Source organism: Ananas comosus, unplaced genomic scaffold (genome assembly GCF_001540865.1).
Source record: "Ananas comosus cultivar F153 unplaced genomic scaffold, ASM154086v1, whole genome shotgun sequence".
Classification (NCBI taxonomy): domain Eukaryota; kingdom Viridiplantae; phylum Streptophyta; class Magnoliopsida; order Poales; family Bromeliaceae; genus Ananas; species Ananas comosus.
The window spans coordinates 37,174-58,344 of record NW_017893356.1 but is presented as its reverse complement, the minus strand read 5'-3'; the positions used below and the strand labels follow the sequence as shown (position 1 = coordinate 58,344).

Below are 21,171 nucleotides of genomic sequence, written 5' to 3'. Positions count from 1 at the left end.
ATATGTTAAAACTGCCAGATTTAGCTCTGGGAGCCGTAATTTATTTGTATCGCCGCAGTTTGTGGGTGGTGGATACCCTGATTAGTGTAGAATGCATTTACGCTCGTGCTGAGATGCCGAACTTATTTTTACAGCAGTGTTTAGGCTGTTCCGGTTTGACGAGTGCCGTTAAGATTGACGGTGGATCCAGATTACTGTTTTTGCATCAGATTGTGCGAAAGGCATGTGAGTTTGGTTGTTAGATCCTGTTTACTTCGACTATAGCCTGTGAGAGTCTGATTGAGCTCGGCAGAGATACGCTTGTATACTTGGTTGGGTAGCGCCCACGAGTGCCACTCCGGAGTCGGTCTTAGTGCTTTTGCGTTGATGTCGGTTTGTCCTGGTTGGACTTGCTCTCCACTGACGGCTTAGCGTGGAGGTAGCTGTATAGCTTCGATAGGCGGGATGGATATATTCACAGTCCCCAGTGAGATTGGGTCAGAGCTTGCCTTATTCTACAGATAGTGTTGGATCATGATAGTATAGTGGATATAGCTGTAGATTGTTTTCAGTTCTTTACTATCATTGAGCATATCATCTGTAGACTCAGTGGGTGAGCCGTTGAGGTCGGTAGCGGTACCCACTGAGTACTACTTCTTTTTCCAGTAGTTCTGACACCCAGTTGTGGATCTTTTGTAAAACCTTCGGTTGCAGCTGCTGCTACTGCTGATACTGATCGTGAAAATGGTGTTGCGAGTCAGAGCCCTTCCTGACGAGTCACAGAGTTAGAGGAGTACCAGCTACAGGTAGTTGTAGTTTTTGGGCTATTATACATACTATTATTTGTATCTCGCTGGAGCGAGTGTTTTTGTATACCTGGGTGTTACGTATGTATAATGAACCTCTGTTGTTTATTTTTGTATTTCTCTTTAGCAGCTCTATACTACTGGTTGTAGTGTTGTATGATTACAAGTACAGATACAGCTTCACTTCGTATACAGAAAAAATTTCTGTGTATACGGTGGGTCTGTTAGCGTGTCCGGAAAAATAAGTAATCCGGGGCGTGACATGAAAAGTTACTGTTTTAGGCCCCGGGGCATGGCATTGTTACAAAAGTGACAAATACTTTTTTTTTTCAATCGTTAGATAAGATCTAATGACAAAAAATTAATATCCTTATTTGAGAATAAATTATTATTTAGTGAATTATTTGAAATAATTGGTTGAAAATTATTGGATATGAAAATATTAGTAAAAGAGTAAAGACATTTTTGGGAAGAGGAAAAAAATTTAAAACTCACACTTTTATAAGTAGCATAGACAATATACTTTAAATTTTAAATTTATTAGAATTCAAAAATATAAAAATAATATAGGATATTGTAGATATTTTCTAATATAATATAACATATAAATTATAAAATATAATTTTTATTGTAAATTTTTATTGTATATTTTAAAATTTTATAATATCTATTATCTCTCAATTAACTAACTAAAAATAAATTATGTTTGAAAAATACAACAAAGATCTGGTTCTTTGGAACCATCCTCGCGCCGGGCCGCGCACCGCTCGCCATCGGAACGCCCAGCGAGGCCGAGCATTGGAAGTTCCGATTCTTCGGAACCACTCCGGACGGGCACCGCTCGCTAGTCGCCATAGAAACCCTCCGCGAGATCGAGCATCGGAAGTTCGGAACCACGCCCGCCGCTCGCCGCTTGCCATCGGAAGCCCCCGCGAGACCGAGCGCTGCCACTCGCCATCTGGTTTCGAGTTCCGCTGTTCCACTATCGCACGCCCACTCATCTGGTACAAAACAACAAATTCATATTTTCCATGATTAAGAGTGGAGTTAATATTTGCTATTATCTGCATGTGAAGTGCCGAATTATGGGGTATAATATAGTTTGCTAGTATTTATGAGTATTAAGAATTCTTATATTTTTATTTCTTGGTATTTTAATTCGTCTAATTTATTTTTTTTTTNGTATTTATGCTAATAGCATAAATCTAGAGGAAAAAAAAAAAATTAATAGCCGAATTTTTTATCCCAAATTTTTAATTGGTGAACGTATACTATTTGTATAAACCACGTATCCGAATAATTGACGAATTTATTTTATAGCCATATTTTTCAATAAATTTTAAAATTAAGATACAAATTTTATTCGTATTATATCTGTACTGAATTTTTGGCCAATCCAAATTAACTAATTATGGCTGGGAATTCATTATCGTTAATTCATTATATACAATAGAATTTCTCCGAAAACTATGACTTTCCTTTTCTTCAAATAAAAGCTTGTCTTTCATCTTCTCATGTCCTTCGAGAAAAGGCTTCTAAAGACTTTGGGGCTTAGAGATGGAGGTGAGCCGATTACAGAGGAGGTATGTTGATTTCACCTCAGCACTTTACCATGAGGTATCTATCAAGAACCCCTAACTCAAGAAAAAAAAAAATCTCCATTGTTTCTATTTTCTATGATCTCATGTTTGATTTTTTTTTTCTTTTCTGTGGATTTTTTAAAATTTTTGGTGGTGTGGATGGGAAGGGGTTTCTGGATGCCCAGTTCACAGAACTGCAGCATCTGCAGGATGAGAACAACCCTAACTTTGTTTCTGAAGTTGTCTCTCTTTTTTTTGAGGACTCTGAGAGGCTTCTCAACGAACTCAGCAGGACCCTGTGAGTTGATTTGATCTTAAAATTTTCTAGTTCTTTTCTCTCTGCCGTGTAAATTTTTTACAGGATTTTGATTTTTTCGGTGGGTGGGTTTTATCATATTTGTCTCTGTTTTCTGTCTGAAGGGATCAGCAGATTGTGGATTTCAGGAAGGTTGATGCACATGTCCACCAGCTTAAGGGAAGCAGTGCCAGGTTTAGTTTTACATCATCCCCCATTTTTAGCAAAGTTATCCCCTCTTAGTTCTTATTACATTCATTTTTTATAAAAATATGCCTCGGCCTACATATCCAGGTGAAAATGTGTGAACCATACCTGAATTTTAGGGCATTAGATATGGGTATCTGGACTTAAGTTGATTTTACTGCCTACCTATTATTCATTTTGTTTTTGCTAGAACATGCTTAAAAGCTTTTGTCAAATTCTGTTAGAGTTTAACTATTTGCACTTCAAATCCTAAGTCTAAGATAGAGTAGTTTTGGAAGTACGGAGGCCTTCGTATTTTCAAATTATTTTTGACGGTGGGACATCTGAATTGACGATCCGCTTATTAGACATAATCTACACTCTAGGAATGATCTAAAATCCAAAATTTCATGATTTTTCAACATCATTTGCTTAGTGATTAAAAGTTCTCAAAATTGTTTATTTTAATAACTGATGTGCCGTTTTTGCAAGCTTAACAGTATAGAACAATTTAAATCAAGTGAAATTTAAGACTTATACTACTGTTTTTTATGAGATTTTCATTTTCCGCTTTTCATTTCAGATTGTTCATTCATTAGATAAATGATGTTGCAGATTCATGAAATTTGGTTTGTAGATACAAACATGCCTAATGGAGATCAATAAGATGTCTAATCATCAAAATAATTTCGAAGCGCGGAGGCTTTTGTGCCTCTGCATGTACTCTAGCCAGATTCTTTGGAATATTGCATTAAATAACAGAATATTATATTAGGATGCAACATATTCTTTGGAAAATGTTAGAAATACAATAAAATGCTAATTGGAACATAAGGAGATTAAGTATATTGTAAGATTCGGTAGTAAAATCAAAATTTTTGAGCTTCAAATACATGTTCCAAAGTGCGGCATTATTCAGGTAAGGTTCATATTATCTTATGTCATACTAGAATTTAGCATCATCTTTCGTTTTGGGAGCAGATTTCAATTGGACCATGCCCAATTATTATATTCTTTTCTCCCCTTTATTCACAATTTGTTTTCTGTATGCTAAGTTAGTAAATATATTTAAGAGAGAAAGTGGTTTTGATCAATTACTGAAGACTTCGATGTCTCGTTAATACAGCATTGGTGCTCAAAGGGTTAAAAATGTCTGTCTTGCTTTTCGAAGTTGCTGTGACGAGAATAACCTAGAGGGGTAAGCTCCCAATTCTTGTGTTTAACAAATCCTTCTTTGGACCAACCACGTTAATTAAGTTAGTCCTCGTAAAAACTCCGATGTCCAATATTTTCTTACAAGAAAACCCAAACCCTTATGCAGATGTCTCGGTTGTTTGCAGCAAGTCAGGCAAGAGTGTTACCTTGTGAAGAACAAGCTTGACGCTCTATTCAGGGTAAGGAAATGCCATTTATTAATGTTAGATAAAAATGTATAGAACTGACCTGGACTATAAAATTAAGGGAAAACTTCAAAAACCTCCCTTGTGGTTTCACTTTTTTTCACTTTAGTACCCTGTGGTTTAAAATGTATCAAATTAGTACCCTGTGGTTTCGCACTTTATCACTTTAGTACCCTGTGGTTTAAAGTGTATCAAGTTAGTACCTGTGGTTTTGCACTTTATTACTTTAGTACCCTGTGGTTTCGCACTTTATCACTTTAGTACACTGTGGTTTAAAAATCACAGGGTACAAACTTGATACAAAATTAAAACCATAGGGTACTAAAGTGATAAAGTGCGAAATCACAGAGTACTAAAGTGATAAAGTGAAAAACCACAGGGTACTAACTTGATACACTTTAAACTATAGGGCACTAAAATGAAAAAGTGTGAAACCACAGGGGGGGTTTTTGAAGTTTTCCCTAAAATTAATTTACTGCCTAGCTTGTTACTTCATTTGTTTGAGTAATTTGTTGGCTCTTCTATAACATCATTTGGATGCTTTGTTTGCTTTTTTGGACTTGATTCAAGCCTCTCTCGTGATTTTTGTGGCTACATTTCTGTAAAGCAAATGTCAAATCCAAATTATTTAACAGAAGATCCATAAAATTACACAAATTAGATTAATTGAAAGTGTTTTAAATTAGACTAATTGAAAGTGTTTTCCCATTATTTAACTTGAAAGTTAGGCAGGAATTAAAATTTTCAAAGATTCTTTAGTTATTTCAAATCAAGCCGTCGTCAGGGCTATTCTATACAATTTTACCCTTAATGTTGAGTACTTTTGTCTCTAAACGATTGCAAACTGCTAAATTTGGTTCAATTTTTCCTTCTGGGCGGATTATAGCTGGAGCAGCAGATTCTTGCAGCCGGGGGGGCCGTGCCAATAATGAGCAAGGATTAAGTTAAACTAGTGTAGGAGGTGGTAATCCTTCTCTCTGTTTGTTTCTTGAGCTTTTCCTCTACCTGTTATGTGCCTGTTTGTCCGCTAATTTTGAAAAATCTGTGTTCGGTCCAAATACAAGACGGAATCGCTTTCTATATATTGTAGAAAAATGAATGAATCAACCAAATTGCTTATTTCCGACGGCGTTTCAGTGTCCATGTGTTGCTTGGTGAATTTTATTTTTGTCAATATTTGTTTCGATTTATCAGTTTTGTTCGAAGATCTTTTAAACGTGTTAGTACCATGAGTTTAGCATTTGTTTATAGTAGTAAGCAGATAGGACAAAAATGAATACAACATATGATAATTATGGGAAAAGAAAAGAATACTGGAAATAGAGAAAAGTCGCTGATTCAGACAATTAAACGTATGGTAACAAATTGGAAATGAATGCTGTGCATTTCGGCAAATTTTTCCACTTTTGTTGCCTAGGCATTAGTAGCAAAACTATTATGCGTCAGCTCTTTCACAGATGAACTGTAATCTTGATTGATTATTAGTTTGAGAAATGTCCATTAGTGGTCGACCCTCCTTGACTCTTCCACACACTCAGTAAGAGTTTCCGGTATAGCCAACTGATTTTGGTCGGTGTAGAAGGCAAATCCCTCCAATCCTTCTTGTGATTGTGTGTTGGAATGGAGCTTGGATTGTTGGATGGTAGGCTTCATGCAGTGGAAGATTGATTACTTTTATGCTAGTTCTTTCTTTCATGTTTTTGTTCAGTTTTGTTTTCTGGGTTTGTTTACTTAGTTTTATGCCCATGAACATCATATTAGTTAATTTTCAACTTGAAGATGTTGTGGGGCTGGCATCAAAATCCTTATCTAGTTTCAAGTTTTATTAATTTTATCTTCCTTCTTTCTATTCTGGTTTAAGATTCAGGATTCTTTTAAATTCTTTCTTATCTTCTCCTTTTGTATCAAGCTCTACTTTTGTCATTGAGATTCGTCCACATATGTTTGTATCAAGCTATACTTTTGTCATTGAAATTCGTCCACAGATATGTTCAAGGGGAGAAGAAAAATGATTGTAAGTTTTGTCTACTTAACAATAAACTGGTTTGAGAAGTGTTAGAATGTAAATGGGACAGATTCCAAATGAAAATGGTCTTGTCCGTGAAATTTAGCTTTATAATTATCTGAAATTTTGTACAGTATGCAATGTGAATGTTCTTATGGAAAAGAAAATAAATTGCGCAATGAATGGGTTGTCAAAGACAACCTCATCACTGTGAGTGTGCGATAAGCTTGTTTCACATAGGCCTTGTTTAGCCTAGCATTTTAGAAGTGATTTTAGGCTCGGAATCGCTTTTAGACTCAGTAGAGCGTTCGACAATGGGAGTTGTAAAATTTGATTCTGTTTTTTAGAATTAGAAAATTAATTTTGAAAGTTCTAGAATCAAAAGCAGAAAAAAATTATTTTTGAAATCTGATTTTAATTTTGAATTCAAACTTTAATTTTTTTTTTAATTTTAGATTCAATATTTAAATTTAAGTTTCATTCTAATTTTTAAATTATAAATTCATATTAAATTTTTAAATTTCAACTTTTCAAGTCTAAAATTTAAAATCTAGATTTTAAACTTTAATTTTAAATTTTAATTTTAATTTTCAAATCTCAAATTTTAGATTTTAAAATTTAAAATTTAAAATTTNTTAAATTTTTAAATTTCAACTTTTCAAGTCTAAAATTTAAAATCTAGATTTTAAACTTTAATTTTAAATTTTAATTTTAATTTTCAAATCTCAAATTTTAGATTTTAAAATTTAAAATTTTAAATTTCAAATTTCAAATTCAAGATAAATTTAAAATTTAAATTTAAAAATTTAAAAATTCAAATTACTAGTTTGACTTCAAATTATAAATTTCAAATTTTTAAAATTAACATTTTATATTTTATGTTTTAAATTTCAAAATTAATTTAAATTTTATTTTAAATTTTAAATTTTTTATTTTAATATTTTAAATTTTGGGTTTTAAATTTTAAATAGTAAATTTTAAATTTAAACTTTGAAAATTAAAATTAAAATTAAAATTGAAAAAATTCAAATTTTAAATTTTGAAATTTTAAAAATTATTTTTTAAATTAAAATATCAAATTTTAAATTTTGTACAATTTTGAAATTTAAAAATTTTAATTTTAATTCAAATTTATATTTAGACTTTAAGTTATTTTAAAATAATAAAAATATTACTTTATGCAAACATCAAAAAATTTTTGCTAAACATTTTTATAAAATTATTTCAAAAAAATCGTTTTTATCTAAACTCAGTCAAACCCTATACAACTTTTAACCAAAATTACTTTTTCAAACCAAAATTATTTTTTCAGAAATCACTTCTTCAGAATGTAGGCCAAACGGGGCCATAGAATCATTTGGCTACCAGTGATTGTGAGCCAAGTAGTCTTTTGGACGAGTACTTTTTATTTCTACGTGCAAGTCACTAAACTTTCAATACAATTTTATTTGAGTAATTTATTGTAACTTCTATTTTGGAGTACACTTTCGTTCGTCCAACGTATGTACACTATAAATTCTACTGATTCTTCATAGAATTGGTTCTTTCATTTTTAAGTGTCTAAATTTTAAGCAATAAAAAGATTAGTACTCAATATATAGTAAGAACTAAATAGAATAAAGAATAGATAAATATATAGAGTAATATATAGTAAGAACTAAATAGAATGGAGAATAGATAAATATAAAGCGTGTAAACATACAGATGCATTAGGTGCAGGCAAACGTTCACCCTCGGTAATAAATATGCATTGTGGCAAAGGAAACTCTCTTAAGAGCCTATGGGCTCTATTATCGAAATTATAAGTCTGAGAATCAAAAGGAAACTTAGCTGAAAGGTCAGGAACTAGTGATGCAATTTACCCATTGTTTGGTTTGTAAAGCAAGAAGATGCTGCAAGTTTTTGAAAAATTAGGCTTACCAGCAGTTGGTAGCATTCTTAAACATTTGTGCAACTAAAAATGATGCATTTGCCCTCCAATCTTATGCTTTTATCAGTGTTCTCAACATGTCCTGCTGAGTTTGGACAGATATGTTTTCGTTCGACTAGTTCGGTGTTTTCGCAGAATTTGGGTTCTAATTTCTCTGATTCTATTGATTGTAGACGTTAGTTAATGAGATTTTAATTTATTTTGGAACATTCGGTACAATTTCTCACTGTGCGTGTCACGCCCTGGACTTCAGCGGAAGCTCACAGTGACGCGCACAAACCCGCCATGTACATCAAACAATTACAGTGTACACCAGGCGTCTACAAAGAGAATGAATAATTTAGCAAAAAGATCATAACTTAATTAAGTAATCAGAGCACAACTAAAAGTTTAAAACTCATACAACCCAGAACCTTATTACAATGTAAAGAAAACAAAATACATTCTACATACTCTCAGTATACAACACTGAGCTACATCACAATAAATTGGTAGAGGTCATCTATTATCATCGAGAAAGCTCTAGCTAGCCGTTGACCCCTCGCCAGGAACCCTAACCTTTCCCGCGGTGGAAGGCTCTGTAAAATCAACAACAAAGAGGGCGTGANGTCATCTTAAATATCATTATATATGCATCCTGCTTGCTTCACATGAGGTTTTATCTTCAATGTTATTTAATAACTAATTTTGACTGTATGAGTTTATTTTAACATAACTTTCAAATCACCGAACCCGCATCTTTATTTTTCATGGGCAGGTTTTCTGATGAACCGAGTGTTAGTGATCATCGGTTTACTAAGATACCGGGGCAAACCGGATGTAAGACTTTTTCATTAAAGACTTTTTTATTAAAATCAAACTTTTTTTAAAACTAATTTTCAACATCTCGCAAACTGACTCAAATCTATTATATATTACTCTATATATTTATCTATTCTTCATAGAATTGGTTCTTTCATTTTTAAGTGTCTAAATTTTAAGCAGTAAAAAGATTAGTACTCAATATATAGTAAGAACTAAATAGAATAAAGAATAGATAAATATATAGAGTAATATATAGTACGAACTAAATAGAATAGAGAATAGATAAATATATAGCGTGTAAACATACAGATGCATTAGGTGCAGGCAAACGTTCACCCTCAGTAATAAATATGCATTGTGGCAAAGGAAACTCTCTTAAGAGCCTATGGGCTCTATTATCGAAATTGTAAGTGTGAGAATCGAAAGGAAACTTAGCTGAAAGTTCAGGAACTAGTGGTGCAATTTACCCATTGTTTGGTCTGTAAAGCAAGAAGATGCTGCAAGTTTTTGAAAAATTAGGCTTACCAGCAGTTGGTAGCATTCTTAAACTTTTGTGCAGCTAAAAATGATGCATTTGCCCTCCAATCTGATGCTTTTATCAGTGTTCTCAACACGTCCTGCTGAGTTTGGACAGATATGTTTTCATTCGACTAGTTCGGTGTTTTCGCAGAACTTGGGTTCTAATTTCTCGGATTCTATTGATTGTAGACGTTAGTTAATGAGACTTTTTAATTTATTTTGAAACATTCAGTACAATTTCTCACTGTATGAATAAGACCGGTTCAATTCTGATAATTTCAGGTCCGATGATTAGAATGCATTTGCTGTTATCTCCACAATCAAGTTGGTTGTCAATAGTACTGTCAGTATTTCCAAACAATTGAACTCTCACCATTTGAACTCAACTGAATTCTATTTAGATCTGGTCCCAAACAGTATTGCCTAGTTTGCTTACTAAGCAAGGGATAAAATGACAATGGTTTTTATAAGATGATTTGGAGATTAGGATCTCTTCTATTCCACCATAAATATGCGTTTGTTTACTTTTTTAAATCAGCTAATAGTTAGTATAAACGTCAACCAAAATCTAAACCACTGGACCACTAAAGTGGTCTAGTGGTTAGATGCTGAGCGACGACCATAAAGTTGGAAGTGACGACCATATATTGTCAGAGATTCGTGTTTGTGTGGTATCTTATATCTTAAGTTTGAAGCTTGTGTCTCAAGCTTCTGGTTAGTACAATATAGAGCTATTAGACGTTAGTTTAAAGTGTTAAGAAACCTGAGGACTAATTTTTTTTTTCGTTTTTTCAAAAAGGAACAAATACAAGAGATGACTTTAACTTTGTAAGCAAATGCCTATACCCCTAAACTTTATCTAATAGTTTAATTAGCCGCTTTCTTCAATTGAATTTACTAATTATTTTAGTCAAAAAAAAAAATTTACTAATTATACAATTGTTTTATTCGTTCGTCTTGGATATAAAATCTTATAAGCTTTAAAACATAATAAAATTTATTTTTCTATATATTCTAACATATTAAAGGGAAAAAAAAAAACTAAAAGTATGTTCAAACTTAAAAGAAAAAAATGTTTCTTTATATTTTGGAGTCTTACAAGATTATGCGCATGTCATGTGATCAAAACTGCCGTGTGGCTAGTAACTTCGATGGAAGAGAGTTCTATTGAACTATTTGATAAAGTTTAGATACTATAACTATTGAAATTAAAAATTTAAACACATGTTTACAAAAGAACTACAAGGGAAAAAAAAAACCCAACCAAAATCAGAGCAGAGTACGGAGGTGAACAGAGAAACTCAACATACACTAATCTCCTTTCCATAAAGCTCAAAGCAGGTTCCAATGTAGAAGTTTACCTTAAACTAGCGAAAGTTAGCAGGGCTCAAAGTCCAAAATTTTCTTTTTATGCTCATCGACAGCACGAGCATTTTATTATTTTAATTACTAATGTAACGTGTTTGTAATTTTAAAAATATAGAATAATTATGAATCGTCTCTAGCGCAAGTGTCAAAGGAGTTGGTGATTGGTGCTTGGTTGATTTATATTTTCAGCTAAGTTTCTTTTTTAAAAAAACATAAACAAAATGGGTAGCATTCTATCTTTCCCTAAAAACATTTAGAACAACTTAAATCAGGTAAAATTTAATTCTTTTACTACTATTTTTTATGAGATTTTTATTTTTAGCTTTTTATTTTGAGGTTGATCATTCAATAGATGAATGAAGTCGAAAGTTTATGAAATTTCATTTCTAGATACAAAGAATATTGTAGATCATATCTGACAGAGATCGATTTAGATATCCTATCATCAAATATAATTTAGAAGCGCGGAGGCTTGCATGCTTCTACATGCGCTCTAGCCGGATTGTATAGAATATTGCATTAAATAACATAATTTAAGCTGGTTTATGGCAAATCTCGAAAAGGTGCATTGGGAGGTGGCAAAATAGGTTCTTTATTATTTGAGAGGTACAAGTGATTATGCAATCATGTATGACAAAAACTGAAGACCAATGCATGGTTATGTTGATGGTAACTTTGCCAGTGATCTTGACAAGAGAAGATCTACAACGGGCTTTGTATTTGAATATGAAAATGGTCTAATTAGTTGGATGTCTAAGCTTCAAGTAACGGTGGCTTTGTCAACCACGGAGGCTGAGTACGTGGCACTTACTGAGGCAACCAAGGAGGCGGTGTAGCTTTAAGGTTTGATGAAAGAGCTTGGTATGAATTTTAAACCATGTGTTTATTATGTGATAGAATGAGTGCAATATGTTTAGCTAAAAATTCAGTTTATTATAAAAGAACTAAACATATTGATATGCAAAATATCATTACATTCGAGATGTCATTAAACATGGCAAAGTGAGGGTGTCGAAAGTTGGCACTCATAAGAATGTAGCTGATATGCTCACGAAGCCAGTACAAGTAGAGAAGTTGAATTGGAGCCTAACTTCTTTAGGCTTCAAGTTGAGTGAAGGATAAAAGCACATGATTGGCGCGGAGATGAGGAGCGGTGATTTTGCTATCAAGGTGGAGATTGTTGGGCTAGTGATATCAAATTCACTTATTAGCCTAGTTGGTTTATTTTGGGTTTGGTTTAACAACTCATGTAATGGGCTAGTTAGTAATTGGTTTGGGCTTTAGTTGACCAATTTTGGTCTATTGGGCCAAGTGATGTTAAGAGAGTGATTCTCTTTGGATTTTGATAGAGAGAGTTCTCATTTTTGCTCTCTAGGGTTCCCTTTTTCTTAAAAAAGAGAAGAGATGTGTAGAGAGGGTTGGAGAAGTAACTCTCTTGTTCTTCTTGCTTGATTCAAAAGCTTCCAATGTGTATTGGAGGAATTCTAAGAGGCATTTTGTAGCGAGATTTGCGAAATCCGAAAGTGCTTCAAAGAATATGTAGTAAGAAGGGATTTTCATTGGAAGGTTGTAAGCTCATTGTAATAGAATGATAATCTCATCTTCTCGTTTGATAGTGGATTTGATCTCTCTGTACCCGTGAATATAGCCCGATTTGGATGAACTTGTTATTGTGGTTGTGCTTAGATTTTTCTCTTTCAACTTCATTTACTCTAATCTTGCATATCTTGGTTGTGGATAATTTAGATACATCACATTTGTTGTAGTGTGATAAGTATCTTGATAGTATGGATTCCGTCATTAGCACACTACAATATATATTATACTAATATTAAAATATAGTATTGTAAGGACTGAGATTTTTGCAGTGTAGCTAAACTCTCAGTTGACGATGTTTTTGTGTGTAATTTAATTACAAAAGCACTCGTCAAGTTTCGGGCGAAAACGAGTTAAAACGGAAATTCTACGCGATTTCCAAGTTTCACTTAAAGTGAATAGCAGCCGCCCTCCCAAAGGTCCGCCACCGCCGCGCGACCGTCGTCGACGTTGGGGGGAGCCGGTCCGAGCCGGACCCAACGTCGTCCGGTGTCCTCGTCGTCGCCGCCGCGGGCCGCTGCCGCCGCCAGCCGCCCCTTCCAACGGCCTCGTGATACGCCAGGGCCCCCTCCCAGACGTCTTCCGCGTCGGGCCCGGAAGTGTGTTGGGCTCTCCTCTCACCCTCTCTCTTTCTCTACCTCTTTCTACCTCTCCTCTCGAGGCCGTCGGCCGCCGCGACGAGTCCACCGGCCCCGCGCGCGTCCTCCTCGTCCCCTTACACCCCCTCCGCCGATCCCCCGATCCCGTTCCGATCCAATCCCAATCCACTTTGTTTTGGGATTTCTCGTTGATATATGTTCCACGTTGTTTCGCTCTTTCGGGGAGTTTGTAGCCTTAAAGTTAGGCTCAGGGAGTGTCATGCTGATTTTGCGTACTTGCGGGGAGGTGCACGCTAGGGAGCGCTTTGCTATGTATTTTATAGCGCTGAAAGCGCTTTTATGGCAAAACGGTGATGGCTGGAGAGGAGCTAGTTGCGCGCTAGAGGCGTCTAGGCAGGCAGTCTAAACGCTTGCCTAACGTGGTCACGTTAGTCGTGCTGCCTCTGTTGTTTCGACGCTAAAGCAAAGCAGAACTAGCTGGTGCCTAAGCGCTGTTTTAGGTTGGAAGAAGCTTATCTTCCTTTGTGTGTGCATTTATGTATATTTTGTACATAAAAACCTAAAACAGCTTTAGGCACGCAGTTTGAGTTTTAGGCAGTCGCGGTAATCAAGGTCTTATCGACTGGGCCAGCTTTGCTCGATAACCTGACGATACTTGTCTCAGGCCATGCTCGGTCTTCGGTTGAAGAGTGGCACCGAAGAGGCTTTTTAGCTCAATNTTGCTCAAAATGTGTATATATATATATATATATATCTAAATGTCAACAAGTTATGAATACTAGTTCATTATGATAATTTCTATCATTCATGTTAATTGACAATTTAACTAGCCAAATGCTAGACTGTAAGCAAATATTTCATTACTACAGAATTAACTGATGATATCCTGTAGTTACATCTTACACTATCCAGAGTGTAACATACTGTCATTACACTACTAATAGATCTAGATGTTAACCTGTTACCTTATTCATCTCTAAGTTACTCGACCAATGACATAAAGTAACCTTACTACTATGTCCATCTAAGGTTAAAATAACTCATCATAACTCAATTCACAATAGACTTACACAAGGTGAAGTCATAGCCGCGCTGTGCCTAATGGCCCCGTGGTAGTATACACTCCCCACGGCAATCCACTTCGGCGCTCACTTCGTACATAAGCGAGCAATCTGTCGCTAAGCTACTCCGGAGTGCTAGGCATCGGGGCCGCGACCCCCACAAGCGTGTGCGAAAGAGCGTAATGGCATGCAAGCTGTAATCCATAGCACGTATATACTTACATCATAATGACCATACCCACATTTACTCATATAGAGTTTTCTCACTACTCCCTATACATAAGGAAAGTGGTTTCTAAGATTATGTCCAATGACTCATGGCACATATCCTATAGTTCAACATATTCCCTCACTATTTGGAGCATATAGGTAACATACAGTGATCCTTACTTGATTACCCAAGTATGTCATTAAGTTCAATTCTACTTATTTACTAGAACATCTTCAATAGTATAACAATCATGTTATATCACTTTACATGAAACGTAATACATGTATGTTTCTAAGGTTATGTCCAAGCAGGAAGTTCATACTAGTTCCCTTTACATGAAACGTAATACAAGTATGCAAAACAGCATTGGTGATATTCCTCGCATGATTTTTCACATAAAGATATAAGTACTCTTATTATACAGAATATATGACTAACTCTATTATCATGTCTATAACTCAGTATTGCATAATTTAACTCGAGATATCATGTCACGCTACCTCATCCACATGATTATCCAACCGGATCGAATATCCCTTTTCATAACTTAATTTCAATGCGCTAGTCAGTAATGTTTTCTCTAACTTGCCTACACAAGTATATTAATAACATGTAACACCTGCTACTAAGCCCGTAATCCCCATCTGCAAAGCAATTTCATAGCTCGCCTCTACTATATAGAGGTTTTCCTTTACCCGATATACTATACAGGTTATACAAGTCTCATCCATTCAAATATAGCAAACTGTTCATAAACATGCAATGGTTCTCCTTAATAAAGTTGAAGAGACTTAGAGAGAATTCACCCATTTCGGGGTGGCCAAACCCACCAATAGTCAACGACTGTTGTCGAGTTCACACTGATAAGCGATCCAAGTATTCAAGCTTTTTGGATTTAAAAGGGAAGTTAAGTCTACTCTTCACTTCAAGCAAAGGTCTCCAATACTCAACTCAAATCAGCCCACATGTGTCCTGAAATTCATCTCAATTAGGTCTCAATCCTGCTGCGAATTAACAAATAACATTGCATTGAAACTAGTAACAAAATATCCAATTTCGGCAAAATTCTCACCTTGTACAAGGCTATATCTTAAGCCTTTGTTTCGGTTCAGGTTAGTACTCCAAATTAACCTTCGAAAACTCCCAAATGTCAACCGAAAACAACCCGACGATTTGTCGTAACCTTGCTGCGAACTATTACCAAAAACAGCATCACTACACTTGTTTAACTATGTAGTATAGGCTGAAATTTAACTTGCATAGATTCTTAACTTGGAATTGTACTTTTCTCAGGTTGAAACATACTCAGAACCAGTTCACCAAAGCATATTATTCAGCTCAAAGATGACATACATGTTTGCTGTCAGCATAAACCCAAAATCAGCATCCTTATTTCATTAATAAACTTAAAATAGTATCAACATAAGGTAATTAGTGAGCTAATTACCTTCTTAAAGCCTCAATCCCGTTTCCCCCAGGATTAAAGTAGCGAAATCACAGCCAAATAGTCCCTTTCTAGCTGCTGAAATCTTCCCCAATTCAGCTGGTAACCAAAGAACCAAAACAACATCAACTTCATTTTCCCTAACTCAAAACTTGAGAGAAATTGAATGGCTTACCTCTTCCAACCTCAACCCAGCTTCCAACCGAGTTAAGGCCGCGAAACGCCTCCTCCGAGACCTCTTTTCCACCTTCAATAAGAGCTCCAAGGCACTCCCAATCAGCTAGTAGCAGCAAAGAGAAGAAACCAAGCTTAAACCTTTGATTTCTATGTGGAGAGAGAGAGAAACCCTAGAGAGAGAAAGAGAGGAAGAAGCTCACCCCTGTTCTCAGCCCCAACATGATAAGAACAAGCTCAGGGGTCGAGCTAAGCTGATAAGAATCAGTTAGGGAAGTGAAATGACCAAAATAGTCTCAGCCCGCAGCTACTGCTGTGCTGTGTACCGGTACACAATAATGGTTGTACCGGTACACTATGCAAATTTCTGCAATTCGAATTTCCAATGCACTTTCGATCTTTCGGCGATTCGATCACTCTTTTAACTTGTCAAAAACCTTTCTACCACTCTTTAAAAGATGTGGGTCAGTTCCCATAACCCATTCCACTTCTCAAACTTCATAATCAACCCGATTCAAATACTACATTGGAAAAGTACATTTGCAATGCACTTTTCCATTTCCAGCTCTCTGTTTGTCCCAGTAACTTGTGGAAACCTCTTAACAATCCTTCAAAAGTTGTAGAAGAGTTCCAATTACTATTCTAATACTCACTTCGCAATTTGCCACAATTCAGTGTATTACAGTACGAATAAGACCTGTTCAATTCTGATAATTTTAGGTCCGATGATTAGAATGCATTTGCTGTTATCTCCACAATCAAGTTGGTTGTCAATAATACTGTCAGTATTTCCAAACAATTGAACTCTCGCCATTTGAACTCAATTGAATTCTATTTAGATCTCGTCCCAAACAGTATTGCCTAGTTTGCTTACTAAACAAGGGATAAAATGACAATGGCTTTTATAAGATGATTTGGAGATTAGGATCTCTTCTATTCCACCATAAATATGTGTTTGTTTACTTTTTTAAACCAACTAATAGTTAGTATAGACGTCAACTAAAATCTAGACCACTGAACCACTCTAACATGTCTTATATACTACTCATTCAATATACAAATTGATATATCATGCTAGTTACAAATTGTCCATCATTAACCTATATGTCATGATTCATGCAGCACGTCATCATTATAGTTTAACTAGGTAATGATATCGTATAGTTGTTTCCTACACTAACAGGAGTATAAACATATAAATACTGTCATCACAACTAATGACTAATAGAAATGTCAACCTTCCAGTATATTCACTACTAGGTATATCTCAACTAATGACATAAAGTATCTTTACTACTATATCCCCTAAGGTTACATTTAATTACATTAACCCAATTAACAAGGGACTTACACGTGGTAAAGTCCCGGCTCGTGCCGTGCCTAATGGCCCCGTGGAAGTCAACACTATCCACGGCAATCCACTTCGGCGTCCAGTCACGCACGGGCGATCTGATGTCGCAAGGCCAACTCCAGAGTGCCGGCTTGTGGTGAGCGACCCCACAAGCATGTACGAATGAGCACATTGGCAAGCAAGCGTAATCCATAGCATAGCGTTCATAAGTTCATCATGTCTCTAACATGGAATTTCAATTTCGACACAAGGTCGGCAATTAACAATAAAGTCATGTTCTACTATCAACTACTTGATGACATATTTCTATCAATAGATAGTATGACTTAAACAAGTATATGGTTGTATCATATTGATGATTCTAACATGCTACAACCGCAAACTCATATATAGTCCATTCACTACTCCCTATAACTTAAGGAATGTGGTTTACTACATTCATAGTCAATGATTCACTATGGTGTTCATACAAACTCATGGCATATGTCATATATTTCTACATAAACCTCCACTACATGGAATATACAATTGATGTGCAATTACTTCTATCTGACTATACAAGTATGTCATCTCACGACCCCTAGGTCGGAGTCTATATTATAATGTCTAATTCTAGTTATTTAACTAAGCCATATGCAATAACATGAAGTTCATGCTAACTCAATCATGTGAATGCCATGAACAACTTGTCTACACAAGTATACGAAACCTCAAGTAAGGTATTCTACACATGATCTCTAAACAACTCATTTCACAATATAAAGATATAACTTGTTATATGCGATATGCACAGAAGTCTTGTCATCATGTCTACAATATGGAATTACATAATCTAACTCAAGAATTAAGTGTCATAATCATTCTCCACTTAATTGTTAGTCTATACTAAGTGTCACATTCATAGCTCTACATCAATTTCCTATGAAATGATGCAATATATATCTAACTTGTCTACACAAGTTTTACTAAACTCATGTAATGCATGCTAATTAAGCAATTATCATAGCCCCTTTTTCTCTACTGCTTAGAGGTTCCACTTTATCATATATGATAAGCATGTTTTATATATGCATGCACACACCCAATCAAACATATATTCACATGAATATGCAAGAATTTCAACTTAATAATAGCAAAGAAGACATAGGAAATATTCACCCATTTCGGTAAGGTCAAACCAACCGGGGACTCGACGACTCCTTTCCGCAGCTTATACAGGGAGCTCTTAAGCCTCCAAAAACCCTAACAATAGTTCTAAATCAATTAGAAGATTTTACTAAGCCTTCTATGAAGACTTCATGAAATCATAACACATAGGTAGAAATATACCTTACATAGAGCAAGTCTCTACTCCACACTCTCCTCCTCAGGTTGGGCAACTTAAAACCATCCTAAAAGAGGGTTTAACATCACTAAATTAGTTCTATATAGCTCAGCAGTGAGCTAACATAAGTTATCTAGCCATCAACCAAAAACCAAATAAAGTAGCTATTAAGAAGCTAACCTTTCTCAACTCCAAGACGAGCTCTCTCTTGAGTTAAGATCGGAGGTCACCACTCCAGAACATTGCTTTCTCTATTTCTATAGCTCCTCCAAAGTCCAAAAGACCAGCCAACATAAAGAGGAGAAAGAAAGAAAATTAATTCCGTCAAAATCTTCTCAACAAATGAAAGAAATCTTAGAGAGAGAAAGAGAGGGACTTACCCTGTTTCCCTACAAACTCCAGCACAAGGGAAACCAGCTGAGGTCGAGCTGGGGTTTAAATGGATAACCATCACTGTGAAATTACCAAAAACCCTCCTTACCAACTCAATTTGCTGCACTGGCACCGGTACTCGGGTTGGGGTACCGATACTTGGCCTCAAAACAGCTAAAACCCGAGAGCTCTGCGCAACTGAATTTTTATATAGGGTACCGGTACCCGCGCGATGCAGTACCGGTACTCAGCACTCAAACCTGAAATTTTCTAGGTTTTAGTGTCAATAGCTTATCCTATTGCTTAAAACCTTTAAGTTAAATGCTGATAAGCTCACAAAACATCCAGAGTAACTCCAGTTACTCATCTAATACCAGAACCTTGCAATTTGCTAAAGTTCAGTGTAATATACCAGATTTTGGTATAAAAATAGAAGTAAATAAAAATAGTGTGAGATACTATTTTTATTTGGTTTTTGAGAAGCAATGTATAAGTCTATAATGACTTGTGCTGAAATCGGAATGAAAACAGAAGATTTATAATTTTCTGTTGAAAACGAGACAGATAAATTAGCAAAAAATACAGAGTCTCAGAAAATTATGAAAATTGGAGGATAAGTCAGAAATATTTTTGTGAGGCTAGATTTAAAGTTTCATATTTTTCTGACACCCGAAAGTTGAGAAATAAAATCCGAAATCTATCTGATAAAGATTACAGTTCGGTACAGTTTTCGGTGACCAANGAAGGATAGCTCTCGGGAACCGGTCTCTGCCTGAGAGACCGGTCCCCCAGAGACCGGTCCCATAAGGAGAGACCGGTTGCTCTGCGCGCAGCAGCTCTGGCTGCGCTGGGACAACGTTCGGGAACCGGTCCCTGCTCGGGGAGACCGGTCTCTGTCTGCGAAAACTGCCCAGCTCGGGCAGTGTAATAAAGTGGAAGTTGAGGGGTTTATTAGCAATTTTGCAACCCAAGGGTTATGTTGGGGCTGAGGGAGCCTTCCTCTCTCATTTCCTCACCCTCTCACACTCTCTTCTCTCCCTCTCTCTCTCTAGAAGACAAAAGAGAAGAAGAAGAAGGAAAGAAAAGAAGGAAAGAAGAGGAAGAAAGTGGAGAAGAAGAAGAAGAAGTGAAGAAACTCCTTCTCCTTCATCTCTAGCTTGAAGAAAAGGAAAGCTTACAAGGTGAGCTTTGATCTATATTGTAGAAAAACCCTAGAATGAGTTTTGAATAACCTAGAAATGGGTTTTAATGGGATATTTGAAGAGTTTTGAAGCTTTCTTTTGCTTCTTTAGAGATCAAATCCATGGTTGAGCTCAAGGTGAGCTTCAACCCACCTCTAATGGTGAAATCCAAACTAGGGTTTTGGAAAGCCTAAGAATGATTCTAATGGGCTATTTAGAGTATAATGAAGCTACTTTTGCTTCCCAATGAGATCAAACCCTAGGTTTTGATATACATTGGAGCTAGGGCACCCAAATTGGGGCTTTTGCTCATGAAGGTTTCTAAGTGCAATTGACCCTCTAAAAACCTAATTGGGGGTATTTCCGACGCGTTGGTGCGCTCGGAATAGCATTTCGAAAAGTGTATGAAAAGTTATGGGCAAAATGGCCTAATAAGGGTTCGTTTTGCCGCAGGTAAAGAACGAGGCATCTAAAAATCCTAAGAAAGTCATCGGAGCACCTAAAGAGACCTACAAGGTGGGTGGTGCTTTTCAAACTCATTGAAATTCTCTCTATGCCTAATGTGTCATTCTTGAGCATATGTTCTATATATTGTTGCATGCATTTTAGGGTAAAGTAATGATGAAATGTGATGATTGCATGATTGTGAGCACAACTTGCATAATGAGATGGTTGAGAACCTAATAATGTCAAAACCCTAGATGTATGCATGAGAGAAGATGTGAGTACCCACAGTGAGTAAAAGAACAGAGTGGCACAATGACATAGATCGAGTGGCATTTGATAAAGTTAAGTGAAATGACACTAGAGTTAGTGTGATGTAAAGAACTAAAGTGATGTAAAGCATAAAGAAGGTGACAACGTGTAAAGTTAAAGTAAAAGAAATGCAAAGAACAATGATTGCTAGAGTTAGCAAGAGTAATGAAAATGTAAAGAATGTGATTGCATGAGTTGCAACATAAAGTGATGTAAAGAACACTAGAGTT

At 35.7% G+C, this 21,171-nt stretch overlaps 1 protein-coding gene and 1 long non-coding RNA gene across 8 annotated transcripts; one reads left to right on the top strand and one right to left on the bottom strand.

The window, feature by feature from the left end:
- The first annotated feature begins 1,669 nt into the window (after positions 1–1,669).
- LOC109705757 (histidine-containing phosphotransfer protein 1-like) lies at positions 1,670–5,387 on the top strand. Of its 6 annotated transcripts, none has more exons than XM_020226535.1 (7): positions 1,670–1,789; positions 2,317–2,368; positions 2,499–2,663; positions 2,786–2,854; positions 3,973–4,044; positions 4,168–4,240; positions 5,133–5,387. In XM_020226535.1, exons 2-7 carry the CDS (start codon positions 2,343–2,345, stop codon positions 5,187–5,189), a joined length of 462 nt encoding a protein of 153 aa, XP_020082124.1. In that variant the 5' UTR covers positions 1,670–1,789; positions 2,317–2,342; the 3' UTR covers positions 5,190–5,387. The 6 variants fall into 6 exon arrangements, with proteins under 6 accessions (XP_020082124.1, XP_020082123.1, XP_020082121.1 ...); XM_020226534.1 differs by having other exon boundaries at positions 1,675–1,789; positions 2,317–2,402; positions 2,533–2,663; XM_020226532.1 differs by lacking the exon at positions 1,670–1,789 and having other exon boundaries at positions 2,224–2,368; positions 2,533–2,663.
- Positions 5,388–8,540: 3,153 nt separating this feature from the next.
- On the bottom strand, positions 8,541–15,554 carry LOC109705756. 2 transcript variants are annotated; one of them, XR_002214870.1, is made up of 3 exons: positions 15,412–15,554; positions 15,146–15,311; positions 8,541–8,759 (listed from the first exon to the last, which is right to left on the bottom strand). It is a non-coding gene; the product is annotated as an uncharacterized LOC109705756 (long non-coding RNA). The 2 variants fall into 2 exon arrangements; XR_002214871.1 differs by having other exon boundaries at positions 15,170–15,311.
- Positions 15,555–21,171: the final 5,617 nt, after the last annotated feature.

What these genes read in the sequence shown, in the direction of transcription:
- LOC109705757 (XM_020226532.1), top strand. Translation starts at nt 2,300, where the DNA reads ATGTCCTTCGAGAAAAGGCTTCTAAAGACTTTGGGGCTTAGAGATGGA. An exon ending in AACGAACTCAGCAGGACCCT is followed by an intron (nt 2,664 to 2,785) that starts GTGAGTTGATTT and finishes TTCTGTCTGAAG; the next exon opens with GGATCAGCAGATTGTGGATT. An exon ending in AGCTTGACGCTCTATTCAGG is followed by an intron (nt 4,241 to 5,132) that starts GTAAGGAAATGC and finishes GGCGGATTATAG; the next exon opens with CTGGAGCAGCAGATTCTTGC.